This window comes from Bos grunniens, chromosome 24 (assembly GCF_055505025.1).
Source record: "Bos grunniens cultivar Pamir isolate PY7600 chromosome 24, Bosgru_T2T1.0, whole genome shotgun sequence".
NCBI lineage: Eukaryota > Metazoa > Chordata > Mammalia > Artiodactyla > Bovidae > Bos > Bos grunniens.
The window spans coordinates 23,016,586-23,032,594 of record NC_141188.1 but is presented as its reverse complement, the minus strand read 5'-3'; the positions used below and the strand labels follow the sequence as shown (position 1 = coordinate 23,032,594).

The window sequence follows — 16,009 nt, the reverse complement described above, 5'->3', positions numbered from 1 at the left end:
TTATGCAGAGGGGTGATTGTACCACATCCATTTTTACATAAAGGATTTGCACATCTGCAGATTTTGGTATCCACAGGGTGGGGTGACAGTTGTCTTGGAACTAGGCCCTCGTGGATACTGAGGAACAACTGTGTGTTAAGAAACAACATTACTTCTGATTAGAATTACATTTCTTGATGTTCTACCTTGCATAATGCTTATTATAATGTCTATTGTTAATTCTAGGGTTTCATTTTGATTTATTTTGAATAATACTTGTACTCATGTATTAATTTAGCATATAGTTATAAAATGCCTATTAAACACTGCTAAACTCCACAGAAGGTACATGAATAAACAAAAAACTCCAGCTAAAGAAGAAATCATAATCTAGCTAGGTGGGGTGTCACAGGCATGTTTATCAGTCATAATTAGGGAGAGCTGTTGATTAGAGGGACTTTCCTGGTGGCTCAGTGATAGAGAATCTTCCTGCCAATGCAGGAGATGCAGTTTTGATCCCCGGGTCGGGACAATCCCCTGGAGAAGGGAATGGCAACCCACTCCAGTATTTTTGCCTGGGAAATCTCATGGACAGAGGAGCCTGGCGGGCTACAGTCCTTGGGGTCGCAAAGAGTCAGACATGACTGAGCGTCTAAACAACAACAATTGATTAAAGACACAGAGCCTTGGATGAAATGATGTGGTCAAAAGTAGTAAGCCATCACTCGAGAGAGATGCAGAAAAGCTGCAGGAGAGAAGCCGTCCTAGCTGGGGCTTGGACTAGTGTGGGTTTGGTGTTTCACAGGTAGAGGTGGGAGGTGCCAAGGGAGGTGGCCAGTGTGAGCAAAGGCACTGGCACAAGTAGACATGAGGCACAGAGAGAGCAGCAGGTGGTGCTTGATGGGAGGGTGGGGCTGGGAAGCGAAGAGCCCAGCAGGTGGTAGGTTTGGAAACTTAAGTTTCCTGTTAAAGAGATTAGACTCCCTGAGACCATGGGAATAGCACAGTGAAGACTGTGCTTTAGAGAAGTTACTGTGGCCACAATATTCGAGATGGGAGTGCCAAGGCCATGCAGTGATTCAGGTGAGTGGTGCATGGTGAGAAGGTCTGGAGTTAGGGCACAGTGTGGAAGCAGGGGACAGGGCAGCCCCTAGGCTGTGTCCCACATTGGTAGAGGATGGGCTCAGAGGTGGCTCTGGTTGTTGAGGGCATAGTTTAAACATAAATGTTATTCAACAGAAACATGAATTAATTGCTATAAAAATTAATGTTAGTTAAATTTCCTCCTTATTCTTAGTTCTAGAGCCAGTACAAAAGCCTCATGAAGGTCCTGGAGAAATGGGGAAACCAGTCGTCATTCCTAAAGAGGATCAAGAAAAGATGAAAGAGATGTTTAAAATCAATCAGTTCAATTTAATGGCAAGTGAGATGATTGCACTCAACAGATCTCTACCAGATGTTAGATTAGAAGGGTAAGTACCTAGTGTGGTCCTGATGGTATTTAATGTGAATGAAAAGTATGTTCTGAATTCTCAGTAAATCACACATCAGTGTTGACTATTCTTGAAATGAATGTTACATCACTGAGTTACTTCTTACCACCACCCCCCACTTAAGAAATAATGCTGATAAAATAATATCTCAAGTTCTAGAGATCATTGGGACCATGTGTTTTAGGCTTTGAAAGATAATTGTTTATCTTGATGGATTTAGTAGGGATTTTAAACCTCATTATTACCAAAGCATTTATATAGTCAATTTTATAAAGGATCATTTTAAGTTGTGTGTATCTTAAAACGGTGAAGTATGCAGTCATAAGCATACAAATTAGTGAATTGCTACATACATGTTATCTTGTCTAATCATCGTCCAAATCAAATTATAGAACATTTTCATCACCTCTAAAAGTTCTCCTATGTTCCTTTCTGGTCAGTACTCCCAGCCCCAGGGGCAGGCATTGTTTTGATCTCTAAACATAGATTAGCTTTGTCTTTCTTTGAGCTTTTTATAGATGAATCTACACTGCTTATAGTCTGGTGTCTCTGAGATCCATGTTGTTGCGTGAATCAGAAACATACTGTTTCCATGGCAGTGTGGTGGTTTGTTACGTGAATGTACCATAGCTTACACACTGATAGATATTTGGGTTGTTTCCACTTTTTCGCTATTATGAATAAAGGCTAAGGTGATATTTCTGTGAATGTTTTAGGAAGACCTAGGCTCTCATTTCTATTTGGTGTATATATTGGGGAAAGGAATAGGGTGTACACTTACATAGCTTTAGCACATTTTTCTAAGATGGTTGTACCAACTTACACTCCTACCGGCACCTAATGTCCAGCTGTGCCATATGATACAAGGTATCTGGACTAGAGGACAACAGGCGCTGTTAAAAGCAAGGGAACTGTACAGGGAAAGGTGGATAAAGTGAACATTTTAGCTGTTGAGACCCCGTTAGCCTTCTGTGGCTCACAGTAATGCTAGCAGCTGAACTTTATCCCTCCAGGCAAGAGATTGGAGGATCTTTTTCAACAGAATTGGACTAGCCCTAGAGAAAAGGAAAACAACTGCAGACACTGACATCAGAGACTCTCCAATTTAATGACAGCAGCCTGATCACGCCAATGAAGGAGACTCATAGTCAGAAAGCCTCACATACTGAGAGCTTACAGTCAGTTTTTTGGCCTTCCATTTTTAATAATAGATAACCAAGAAATACTAGACATCACAGAAAACTCTCAAACATGGAAAGTGTAGTTCAGAACTTTAAGCAGCTTGGAGGAAGCAAAGACTGACTCTTCAGTTAAAATGCCACTACCTCCACTAACTTTGTTCGTAGTAATACTTCCTAAGGCCCACTTGACTTCACACTCCAGGATGTCTGGCTGTAGGTGAGTCTCCACACCATCGTGATTATCCGGAACATTAAGTCCTCTTTTGTACCATTCTTCTGTGTATTCTTGCCACCTCTTCTTAATCTTTTCTGCCTCTGTTAGGCCCTATTCCTGTTCTTTATTTTGCCCATTTTTGCATGAAATGTTCTCTTGGTATCTCTGATTTTCTTGAAGAGATGTATAGTCTTTCCTATTTTATTGTTTTATTTCTTTGCGTTGTTCACTTAAGAAGGCTGACTTATTTCTCCTTGCTATTCTGTGGAACTCTGCATTCAGTTGGGTGTATCCATAACTTTTTCCTTTGCTTTTCACTTCTCTCCTTTTCTCAGTTGTTTGAAAGACCTCCTCAGACAGGAGGCTTTCTTGCATTTCTTTTTTCCTGGGGGTTGATTTTGGTCACCACCTCTTGTACAGTGTTTCAAACCTCCATCCATAGTTCCTCAGGCACTCTTGTCTATCAGATCTAATCCCTTGCATCTATTTGTCACTTCCACTGTATAATCATAAGGGATTTGATTTAGGTCATACCTGAATGGCCTAGTGGTTTTCCCTACTTTCTTCAATTGAAGTCTGAATTTTGCAATAAGGAGCTCATGATCTGAGTTGCAGTCAGCTCCCGGTCTTGTTTTTGCTTACTGTATAGAGCTTCTCCATCATTGGCTGCAAAGAATATAGTCATTCTGATTTCAGTATTGACCATCTGGTGATGTCCATGTGTAGAGTCGTCTCTAGTGTTGCCAGAAGAGGGTGTTTGCTATGACCAGTGAATTCTCTTGGCACAACTCTGTTAGCCTTTGCCCTTCTTCATTTGTACTCCAGACTAACTTGTTACTCCAGGTATCTCTTGACTTCCTACTTTTGCAATTCAGTCCCCTATAATGAAAAGGACATCTCTTTTTGCTGTTAGTTCTAGAAGGTCTTGTTGTTCATAGAACTGTTCGACTTCAGCTTTTTTGGCATTAGTGGTTGAGGTATACACTTGGATTACTGTGATGTTGAATGGTTTACCTTGCAAATGAACCAAGATCATTCTTTTGTTTTTGAGATTGCACCCAAGTACTGCATTTTGAACTGCTGTTGACTGTGAGGGCTACTCCATTTCTTCTAAGGGATTGTTGTCCACAGTAGTAGATATAATGGTCATCTGAATTAAATTTGCCCATTCCCATCCATTTTAATTCACTGATTCTTAAATGTCAGTGTTTACTCTTGCCATCTCCTGTTTGAGCACATCAATTTACCTTGATTCAGGACCTAACATTCCAAGTTCCTGTGCAGTATTGTTCTTTACAGCATCAGACTTTACTTTCACCACCAGATACATCCACACCTGGGCATTATTTGCACTTTGGCTCAGCCTCTTCACTCTTTCTGGAGCTATTTCTCTGCTCTTCCCCAGTAGAGTATTGGATACCTACTGACCTGCAGGGACAGTGCCCATCTTCCAGTTTCATATCTTTTTACCTTTTTTTCTTACTGTTGATGGGGTTCTCAAGGCAAGAATACTGAAGTGGTTTGTCATTCTCTTCTCCAGTGGACCATGTTTTGTCTCCTGCAGAGGCATGAACCAACAGTGGCCTGCCTTCTGGTCAGGGGTACTGGCAGCAGCAGTCCTGGGAGGCATGGCCTGTGGACTTAAGTCCTTTTGCCATTAGCCCTATCACAGAGCCTCTGTCTCTGTCATGGACACTGCAGACTCCAGGACTGGTCCACCTCAGGCCAAACTACAGGGAGGGACCACAGCCCCATCCATCAGCAGAAAATTGGATTGAAGATTTACTGAGCATGAACCTGCCCACCAGAGCAAGACATGTTTTCCCAACAGCCAGTCCCTCCCATCAAGAAGCTTGCACAAGCCTCTTATCCTCATCCATCAGAGAGCAGACAGGAAAAGCAAGAATGCAATCCCATGGCCTCCAGAATGAAAACCACAGTCACAGAAAACTAACCAAAATGATCACATGGATCACAGCCTTGAGTAACTCAATGAAACTATGAGCCATGCGGTGCAGGGCCACCCAAGACAGTTGGGTCATGGTGGAGAGTTCTGACAAAACATGGTCCACTGGAGAAGGCAATGGAAAATTAGTAATAATTACATAGAAAACCATCACAAGAAAAAAAAAAAACTCATTAACTCCATGGAGTCGATATTGTGAAAATGACTATACTACCAAATGCAATCTACACATTCAGTGTGATCCCTATCAAAGGCATTTCTCACAGAACTGGAACAAAAAATTTTACAATTCATAATGAAACACAGAAGACCCCAAATCGCCAAAGCAATCTTGAGAAAGAAGAATGGAGCTGGAGAAATCAACCTTCCTGACTTCAGACTATACCACAAAGCTACAGTCATCAAGACAGTAGGGTACTGGCACAAAAATAGAAATATAGACCAATGGAACAAGATAGCCCAGAGATAAACCTACATGCCTACAGATACCATATTTTTGGAGGCAAGGAGTCAAGGATATTAGACAAAAGGAGGCAAAAATATTACAGTGGGACAAAGATTGCCTCTTCAGTAAGTGGTGCTGGGAAAACTGCACAGCTATATGTAAAAGAATGAAAGTAGAGAACTTCCTAACACCATACACAAAGATAAAATGGATTAAAGACCTAAATGTAAGACCAGAAACTAAAACTCTTAGAGGAAAACAGAACACTCTGTGATATAAATCACAGCAGGATCCTGTATGACCCAACTCATAGAGTAATGGGGATAAAAACAAAAATAAACTAGTGGAACCTAATTAAATTTAAAAGCTTTTGCACAGCAGAGCAAACTATAACAAGGTGAAAAGACAACCCTCAGAATGGGAGAAAATAATGGCAAATGAAACAATTGACACAGGGTTAATTTCCAAAATATACAAGCTGCTCAGACAAGTCAATACCATTTGAAAAACAACCCAATCAAAAAGTGGGAAAAAGACCTAAACAAACATTTCTCCAGAGAAGACATACAGATGGCTAACAAACACATGAAAAGATACTCCAGGGAAAATTTTTCTAAACAGTGGTTCACAGAAGGCAGTCATGGTTTATCATTACATGGCACAGGTTTGAATAAAGTCAGAATAAGGAAACCATTGAATACTGTGCCTATAAAAACTCAGGGGCTGGAGAGTATCTGTTCATCTAGCAAACTGGTTAGGTGGACATCAGTCAAAAGAAGCTTCATTATAAACTTAGATTTTCACAAACTGTACTTTCTGAATAATTTAATAGTTATTGAAGCAAGCTAGGTTTCTCAGGGAAGTCTCAGATTCAGTGATGTTTAAAAGAACCTTAACTATTACTGTTTATAGGAGAGTTATTTTTGTACTTTAATAATTCCCCTAAATACATCACTGCTATCAATACATTTTATTAAATGTTTTTTAAAAGTCTTTTATGTGGTTCTTGAAGATACTTTTATTAATGAATAGTCTTTAATTGTATTATAAGCACTAGTTTTTGCAGAGTGAACAACTTTATGATAAGGAGATCAGTGTTTAAATGATGTGATACTTATGCTTGTACACCAAATTTGGGGCTTAATGAGAACTCTCAGACTTGAAAAACTCTTGCTTTGTGCTGGATTGCTAGTCCAGCTGCTTAAAACAGTCTGGCAACCACTGGGTCTCTGTGGGACTAGGCTGCTTCCAGGTGGAAGTGGCACAGAATCACTACTACTGCTGAAGAGCCTTTTTTTCCCTTAAACCTTCTTATTCCATCTGTGTGCTTTTATTCTTTGTTTAAAAACATTCTGAAAAGCTTTTTATTATGGAAATTTTCAAATATATACAAAATAGAGATAATAATGTGAGCCCTAATGTATTCATCACCTTCAGTAATTCTTAAAAGTTGTATTGTGTAACCTCATTTATATCCTCTAAGATGTCCTGCAGCAATCTCCATCTCCTGGCATTTACTCTCTGGATGTCTCTTTCTATGTTGTGCCAGGGTTGATCTGTATGACCAGCAGAACACAGTACAAGTGATGGAGTGTCATCTTCCAGTGTCATATCTTTCTGCCTTTTCATAATGTTCATGGAATTCTCGTGGCAAGAATTTTGGATTGGGTTGCCATTTCCTCCTCCAGTGGACCACATTTTTTTTTTTTTTTTTAAACTTTACAATATTGTATTAGTTTTGCCAAATATCGAAATGACTCCGCCACAGGTATACCCGCGTTCCCCATCCTAAACCCTCCTCCCTCCTCCCTCCTCCCTCCCCTACCCTCCCTTCTGGGTCGTCCCAGTGCACCAGCCCCAAGCATCCAGTACCGTGCATCGAATCTGGACTGGCGACTCGTTTCATACATGATATTATACATGTTTCAATGCTATTCTCCCAAATCTCCCCACCCTCTCCCTCTCCCACAGAGTCCATAAGTTGTTAGAAGTATTCACTATGACCCATCTGTCTTGGGTGGCCCTGCAAGGCATGGCTCATAGCTTCACTGAGTTATGCAAGCCCCTTTGCTACAAAAAAGCTGTGATCCATGAAGGGGAGGTTATAAAATACACTGTGGTTCCAGTTTGGTCTTTTATTTCACTTGGATCATTGACTCTGGGGTCAGCCAGCTGACATGAGAGGAGTGGCGCTTTGGAGAATCCCACACGGTTTGTGGATTTGGGGGATCAGTCAGGTAAGTGAGATGAGCAGCAGATTCCCCAGCCCCAGACAAAGACATACCATTTGTAAATATTACAGTATTTATCTCTGAAAGATGGGACTCATAGAATCAGGGGGAAAAGGAAATCATGGTACCATTTTTCATACCTCAAAATATATTAATAGTGAGTGATTCCTTGGTAACCTGAAATACCCAGTTTGTATTTACATTTCCTAGTTATGTCATATATTTCCCTTTTTAATAGTGTTTATATCAGAATTGCAACTGGTAGGTATCTCTTTCAAGTCTTTCTCAGTCTGCAGGTTCCCTCTTCTTTTTTACCCTCATGGTTTATTATTTGAAGACCAGGTAAAGTGTCTTATGGGCTTCCCTTGTGGCTCATCTGGTAAAGAATCAGCCTGTAATGCAGAAGACCTGGGTTCAATCCCTGGGTTGGGAAGATCCCCTGGAGAAGGGATAGGCTACCCACTCCAGTATTCTGGCTTAGAGAATTCCATGGACTGTATAGTCCATAGGATCTCAAAGAGTTGGACATGACTGAGTGACTTGCTCACTTTCAGTGTCTTATGTCCTTCCTGAGCCTGCATTTTGCTAATTGCATCACTGGTACCATTGATTGTTCCTCTCTTCCCTGTAGATTGGTAAGTTAAAGGTGTTTTGTACCAATATCCTTGAAGTCAAGTGAGTTGTGGCTTATTAGACAGGTCTATTATTTGTGCCATTGGGCTTCCCAGGTGGCTCAGTGGTAAAGAATCCTCCTGCCAATGCAGGAGACTTGGGAGATGCCAGTTCAGTCCCTGGGTCAGGAAGATCTCCTGGAGTAGGAATTGGCAACCCACTCCAGTATTCTTGCCTGGAGAATCCCATGAACAGAAGAGCCTGGAGGGCTGTAGTCCAAAGGGTCTTAAAGAGTCAGAAGCTACTAAGCATGCAAATGATATGTCCCATCAGTCTGTGTTCTCTCATTGAAACTCCTATTAGCCAGGCTTTGGACTACTTGCATTGATTCTCTTAGTCCCTTTTATTTTTATCTTTTCTCATCTTTCTGTTCTACTTCCAGGGAAAACTCTTAGGCTGTCTTTCAGCTATTCTTTTGAATTTCTTTTATTTGTTAAATTTTTAATTACTAACTGCTTGCCATTGTTTTCTGACTTCTTAAAAATAGACATAAAACCCTGCAATTTACTTTTTTTATTCATGGAAATATTTGTGAGATGTTTAGTATAACAATAGCCTTTTCATCTTTCTAGTTTTTAAAGTAATTTTAATTTGGTTTAAAAAATTATCAGTCCCATGTGGCAGGCTGCTGGTAAGTGCCTCAGAGAGATTGCTATAGCCCAGGACAATTGAATCAGGCTCATATCCAGGTCTTCTGACTTCTTATTCCCTTTTTCTCGACCTAATTACTGAAAGTTATTTTTTTTCCCTCATTTTGTTAACTATTCCTTCTAATATTAGATAAAATTCTGGAAACAGATCAAAATCTACAGAATTTTGTTTTCTCATTTCAGATAAGGTTCTTTTAGATGATTTTGATGAACTTCTGAAAATTGCTCTGCTTACAGTTTTTAAGACCCACAGTTTTGTATTCTTTCAGGTGTTTGCACTCACTTTGTTATAATTCTGTAAATAGTAGTTCCAAGGCTGGTGTATTTTTTGTTTCAGTTAAGTAAAATTTTGTAAACAGTATTGTAATATAATCATTACTCTGTTGTTGTTTTGGCTGTGCTGCCTTCATTCCAGTGAGTGGGCTTCTCTGGTTGGGGTGCGTGGGCTCTAGAGCACATGGGATCTTAGTTCCCTAAGCAGGGACTGAACCTGCTTCCCTACTTTGGGAGGCATATTCTTAACCACTGGGCTACCAGTGAAGTCCCAAATCTTACTCTTTGTATCTGTATCCTCTTAGAGTGTGGTTTTCTACCTGCTTCATGAAATGTAAATTTTTTTGTTTTACAAGTCTAGTGAGTTCCCTGATTTTTTATCTGTTGCCCTAAGACATACATGATATAGTTTTAAAAACGTTTTAAAATACTTAAAGTTTCTTTTGCATTTTCCATTTTTACTGGTGATCTCTTAACTATTAATCTTTTTAAATGAAATGGTCTAAACATTCAGAAAGCTGTAGGAGATAACAAAGCTTTGTACCAACCCCTAACTTTATTGAATCTCAATAAGTTGCCATATTCTCTTCGTATTTTGTTTTTAGCAGTAAAACTTTACTGCTACAGTTGAAACCATTTGTGTATCCCTCCCCAGTTATATTCCATTCTTCCCTAACTATAGGTCTCATTTTTTGCATTTATCATTGCTGCATGTCTTTCTGTCTACCTACCTAAATAATATATAGTATAGTTTCATAGTTTTAACAAATGCTAGTACAGCATATGTACATATTCTTCTACAACTTTAAAATTGTTTTTGTTTAAGCATTGATTTTGAAATTTGGCCATGTCATTACATGGAGTTCTAGGTTATTCATTTTAACTGCTTTGTAGAAGTCCATTGTGTGGATATGCATCACAGTTTACTGATTGTGCTTTTACTTAAGGGTATATATTTTAAAGTTACAAAGTATTTGTAAATATCCTTTTCAAGCCAACATGTTATTACATCTCTTGTACAGATGTAAAAGTGTTCTCTGGAACAGTGCTTTCTGAATATAGGTTGTGGGACTTCTCTGGTGGTCCGGTGATTAAGACTCGGAGCTTCCAATGTAGGGGGTGCAAATTCGATCCCTGGGTGGGGAGCTGTGATCCCACATACTGTGTGGTACAGCCGAAAAATAAAGCAAATTAAAACAAATAAAAAAACCTAAATTGCAGGTCATGACCCTTCAGCTATTAATGGATATGAGATCAATTTAGAAAACCTTAGGCCTTAAGTTTTGTGTTTTTTTTTAATGGTATTTCGTACACAATGTGAGTACCTGTTAGCATTTTAATTAGTGAAATAGAAGATATCAGAGTATGTTTAATGTAATAAGTTTATTTTTCATTAATCATTGTTTCAGAATATATGTTCTGGATTACTGTAAAATGTATTTGTTACCATGGATTATGGTCAGTTTCACAGAGATACGAAATAATTGTGCTGAGAGGAATCCGCTTTAAATTTCATAGGGTTTTTTAAAAAATTGCTCCCACTGTGGTTTCACCAGTTTATGTTTTCCAGCTGCAGTGGATGAGATTTTCATGCAGAGTATAGGAGTGTCATGAGTAAGATTAATAGAGGCATGGTCAAGGTGAAGAACTTTGCAAATTCTGATTGTATATTTAAGACGGAAGCTATCAATGCTGACAGATTGGGTGTAGAGCAAAAGAAAAAAAAACAGACCTGATGAGCTATCTGAATTATAGTGATAGTTTTCATATAGTGATAATTTCTTGCCAAGATGGAAAGAAGAGGAGAATAGAAATATGGGAATAGAAATCAAGAATTGTTAGCACAGATTTATAAAATCCTGGCATTCAGGGGAGAGGTTGCAGCTGGAGTCACTAAAGGAACAAGAGAATTTAAAGACACAGTGCTGGTTAAGATATCCAGCCATTGTCCACCAGGAGTGGATGAGGTGAAAAAGAGGTTAGGGTTCCAGCTGTCAAAGATAAGAAAAGAAGGAAGATCTAGCAAGAGGCTGAGGAGAGGTGAAATAACGTCTCAAGGAGGAGCTGGCCAACTATGTTAAATCTGCTGAGAGGTGAAGTAAGGTGAGACGTCTAAATTGACCAGTGGATTTCAGTGTGTGGAGGAACAGAATTGTTCCTTTGAAGTAATAGGAATGAAATCATGATTTAAAAGAATGGGGAGACTTTCATTCTGTAGTGGCTGGTGGTCTGGACCACCTCTCCAGTTGAATATATAGAGAGTTGGGAAAAAATACATAAAAAGCACCTGCTTGAAAATGTCCCGAGGTTAGAAGGCAAAGATGAGAAGGTAGTGGAGAATTTCAGAGCCAAAATCTGAGAGAAGATGGAACCCAGAGAAGTGAGCTTAGAGTTTGGAGGCTGCCTTTACCTAGAGGCATTTACTGTATCTGGAAGATATATTCTGAGAAACTAAAAAGTGCTTTTGAGAGGAAAGAAAAGTAATCAGGAGCAAGAGGGACTTGGGAGGTGCCCACTGTGTTCCTATTTCTTCATCTGAGTCATGAGCATTTGCTGTGTGATAACTCTTTCGCTCTAAATTTATGTTGGGTTTTTTTTACACTCTGTTATGCTTCACGTAAAATCAACATAAGAAAAGAGTGGGAGAAGCTCAGTGGGAGGGGAAGCAGTGGAGACAGCAAGTACAGCAGCCCTTTTGAGATATAGTAGGAAAAAAAGAATTGGGGCAGTAAGCTGGGGGGATCATGCAATCAAGGGCAAATAGTACAACACGTTTCTATATTGATAGAAATGATCCCATTGATGGAAGTTTGGGAGAGTTATGGCAAGAGCACTGAATTTGAGTAGATGAGAAGGAATGTAATTGGTTTCAGACAGGAACAGGGATAATTCAGACTTTCCCGGTATAACAGGGAAGAGGCTCAATGTTTATGATCACAGAAACCTACAGGATGGTCAGTGTGTTGATGAAGGTATGGAAATCCTCATCTGATGGCATTTTTAGTGAAATGAGAAACGGGTTACACCTGTGTGTGAGGAGGGTGGGAAACGTATTGGGACTCTGTGGAGATGAGCAGTTTGAAAGAGTTAACTGGGAACGGTAATGGGAATACTAGCTCGTGCCAGGAGCCTACTTGAGGTTTGTGTTTGTAAACTGAAAATGAGACCAGTCACCATGCTCATATGTTTTCTGTATTAATTCAGCAGCCCCAGTGCAAAATCAGCAGAAAGTTGGATTTAGCGAGGATTGGGATAATGCCAAGCTAGTGAGATAGACTAGGGAGAGATACAAGGTGATGAGTATAATAAAGGGAGAACATGAAGAGGGTAACAGCGAGTGAGAGGGTGGAAGGGTCTGGATTGGAGATCCCAATGAAGGATGGTAAAGGTCTGGGATTATTGGAGTAACTGAGTGGGAATAAACCTGGATGTCAGGGGAAGGGAGGAGGGCTGGGAGGTGGAAGAGTAGTGGTGACCAGAGATTGGGATGCTTAAAATGGAGAGTATCAGTAATGATGTGATTTAAGGGAATAGCGTGAACGCAAGTGGGTGAGATATGGTGGAGGAGAGCAGAGCAGAGCACAGATCTGAGAGGCCAACTATTGAAAAATCGACTTTGTGGAAACTAGAATGACCGAGAGTATGATGACAAGACTAGTGACAGAGTTGGTCGGGAATGTGACAGATGACTGGACAAGGGTGGATTGGCAGCTTCTGGTAGCAGTGTCTTTAAAGGACCTGAAACTTCTTCAGGAGGAGGGAGGAACATACTCTTGAAACAGCAGTGAGGAACAAGGGAGGTATTTACCCCCCACCTCCAGCCTCAGTGATACAGCGATGTTGAAAAAGGCCAGCCTTCTCTTGAAAGAACACTCAGGAAACAGTATTCTTCGGAGATATTTTAATTAGTGTAGGATATGGTGGGAATATTCAATGAAAAGATTGTGAATATAAGGAATTTTGCTAATGACAGTAACCATGAGTTCCAGAGAACACAGTGGAAAGGTTTACAGAGTATGATCTTTAGTTAGCCAAATCACAATTAGAATTTGGGTAATTCATGATGAACTGGAAAACTTGATTTTTTTGTTTTGTTCATAGCATTATCTTAGGTACCTCATGATTTTAAAACATTTTTACTAGATCTGTAATTATGTATCCTCATTTTTAATTTTGTTTTTCTCTTTTTTCGTTAGGCAGTCTTGTTAGTGGTTTGAAATTTTTATGTTTTAAAAGAGGAGTAGTTTTTCCTTTTTGCTTATCCAGTTTTAAAAAATTTGTTCTCTATCTTCTATTTTGTGTTTAATCTGTTTTTTCACTTCCTTAGTTTAAATGCTTAACCTGTTAATTTAAAACATTTTTGTTTTGTAGTAAATTCATCAAACACTAAATTTACATCTTTGAATCAAGTCAGTGCATCCTGCTAGTTTTATGTGTAGTGTGTGCTTGCTGAGTTGCTTCATTTGTGGCCAGCTCTTTCATCCTTATTCATTGATAAGTAGTTTGTAATTTCCATTTGATTTCTCTTTAACCCAGGATGACTTAGAAGTACATTAAAATTTTTCTGTGTACATTTCATTTTGCCTTCTGGTTTTCTCATTTTTTATTGATTCCTAGATTAATGATCTGTACATAAAGATGATCTTTTTGAAATGTGTTGAAACCTCCTTTGTGATCTAGAAAGTGCAATTTTTTTAAGTTGTATTAAAAACTTCCACTGTGATTATGGATTTGACAGTTTCTCTGGTGGCTCAGATGGTAAAGCGCCTGCCTACAATGCAGGAGACCCAGGTTTGATCCCTGGGTTGGGAAGATCTTCTGCAGAAGGAAATGGCAATCCACTGCAGTACTCTTGCCTGGAAGATGGTAGGCTACAGTCCATGGAGTCACAAAGAGTCAGATACGACTAAGCGACTTCACTTTCTTTTCTTTCTTTCTATATCATTCTGTTAGTTTATTTTTCAAGGTTGATGCATTGGATGCATTTAAGACAATTTACCGTGTGTGTGTGTGTGTGTGTGCGTATGCACATGTATTTTTTAAACTCAGCGTTCACTGTATCTTTATTGACTTTCTTCCTCCTGATTTTGATATTGTTATGTCACTTTTAGTTTTCTGATTTTCCTGATGCGTCTTTTTTCCCTTTTTTATTTATAGCCATCTGTATAATTTTTGTTTTAGGTGTACCTCTATTAAATGGCTGAATTTTATATTTTTAAATCACTCGAATAATCTTTGTTTTTAATAGTTGAGTTTGATGCATGTGCATTTATTGTGACTATTGATATATTTAGACTTCTTTAAGGCTGAACCAAATAAAATTGATATTCATTTTTGACTTATAGAAATGATAGCTTTATAAAAAGTTCAATCTAATAAATCATATTTTGTTTACCATCTTTATTTTTTTCTTCCCTGCAATACTAATTGCTACATTTTCAACTGGTAAAATTTTCAGTATTCATGTTTTTCTGTCACTTGGTTTGGAAGCTGCATGTTTTATTTTATTCCTTTAATGGTGAGATCTGGGCCCGTTGTAGTCTGTCAGGGTGTAAATTTACCTGTGTGCTCAGTGTATATAGTGTCCTTTTGATCCGAACAGTCATGTTATTTTTCACTTTTAGGACATTTCTAGTTTTAATCTCAAATTTTGTGGTGTCTCTGTGCCCTCCAGTCTATTCTTCTGGAACTGCTACTGTGCACATACTAGGAACTTCTTAATCTACACTGTTAGTTTTTCTCACTTTTGGAATTTTATCTAGATGAATTTCTCATAAATATCTTGATACCGTCAAAGTCTGGGTCTGCTGTTTACTGGCTTTGTGGCTTTGGACAAGTTCCTTGACCTTTCCATAACTCAGGTTCCTTATCTGTACAGTCAGGACACTTAACAGGGGTTGTTGGAAGACTCTAGTGCTTTGAATACTCGCTGGTCTAGGATGCAGAGAAGGCCTCTGTCCAGAGAATGAGCTCTCCATCCCAGTGCAGTTCTCAGGAAAAGGCGACTCGAAGCATGCTTTTCCATCTTCACTCTTTTTTACTCTTCACTGTCTGGCTTCTGAAGTGTATTCACAATGCCCTGTTAAATGAAAACTCTCAGACTGATAGTTAAGTACCCCTCCATTGAGCTGGACAAAGCTGGCCAACAGGTGCTTTTCAGACCAATTCCCCAGAGGTGGAAGAGGAGTAGTGTGGGGCATCGCCTAGAGAGCAGCCTTTTCGCCCCCTTATCTGAATCCAGAAAAGCCTTGGTTGTCTTATGAGGCTTAACTCCTCGTATAGCTGGAGTGTCAGGTCACCTTGCAGCAGAACCTTTACCACCTTATAGGATCTCCAAGGACACGTTTTTAAAGGCAGCTGTAGCAAAGAAGAACATTGTTCTAGTGTCAAGAAGAATTCAATAGAATTAACACTCAAAGAAAACCTTTGTAATGTGTAATCTTAGGGAAGAAGATTAACAAGTTCAAGGCATCTAATTTGGCAATTCCATCCTATATAATTAGTCTCAGATGATTAAGAACTAACAATAATACTACTTATTGAGTGTTTATTATGTAACAGGGGCTATATACATTACTACCCTGGTGGGTAGTATGCCATTTACAGATGGGGTAACTCTCAGACCAGAAGGAGCTTCTCTTAGGGCTCTTGCTTTGTGATTCTAGTGCACACTTCCAGTTCTGGAGTTGCCTTTGAGTGCAGCCTGGCTAATACCAGAAGGAGAAAAATGGAAAACTCACCACTGGTTGGATGGAACTTCAAATTACCATCTCTTGCCAGTTGACCTGCTACCATTCACATTTCAGTGTCCTGTCAAACAGCTGCTCCATGCATTCTGTCCAGGAGTTATGGTTTCACCCACTGGAAGTAACAGAGTGGCATGCACTTATTCCATCTTTCCTGGA

The 16,009-nt window shown here is 39.3% G+C and overlaps 1 protein-coding gene across 2 annotated transcripts in view; it reads left to right on the top strand.

The window, feature by feature from the left end:
- The window catches only part of GALNT1 (polypeptide N-acetylgalactosaminyltransferase 1), a 124,060-nt gene that overhangs the window by 65,190 nt on the left and 42,861 nt on the right, over positions 1-16,009 (top strand). For both annotated transcript variants that reach the window (XM_086372740.1, XM_086372739.1), the window contains one exon: positions 1,277-1,451. In XM_086372740.1, coding sequence (XP_086228866.1) covers positions 1,277-1,451 — 175 coding nt within the window. The remainder of the gene's footprint in view (positions 1-1,276; positions 1,452-16,009) is intronic.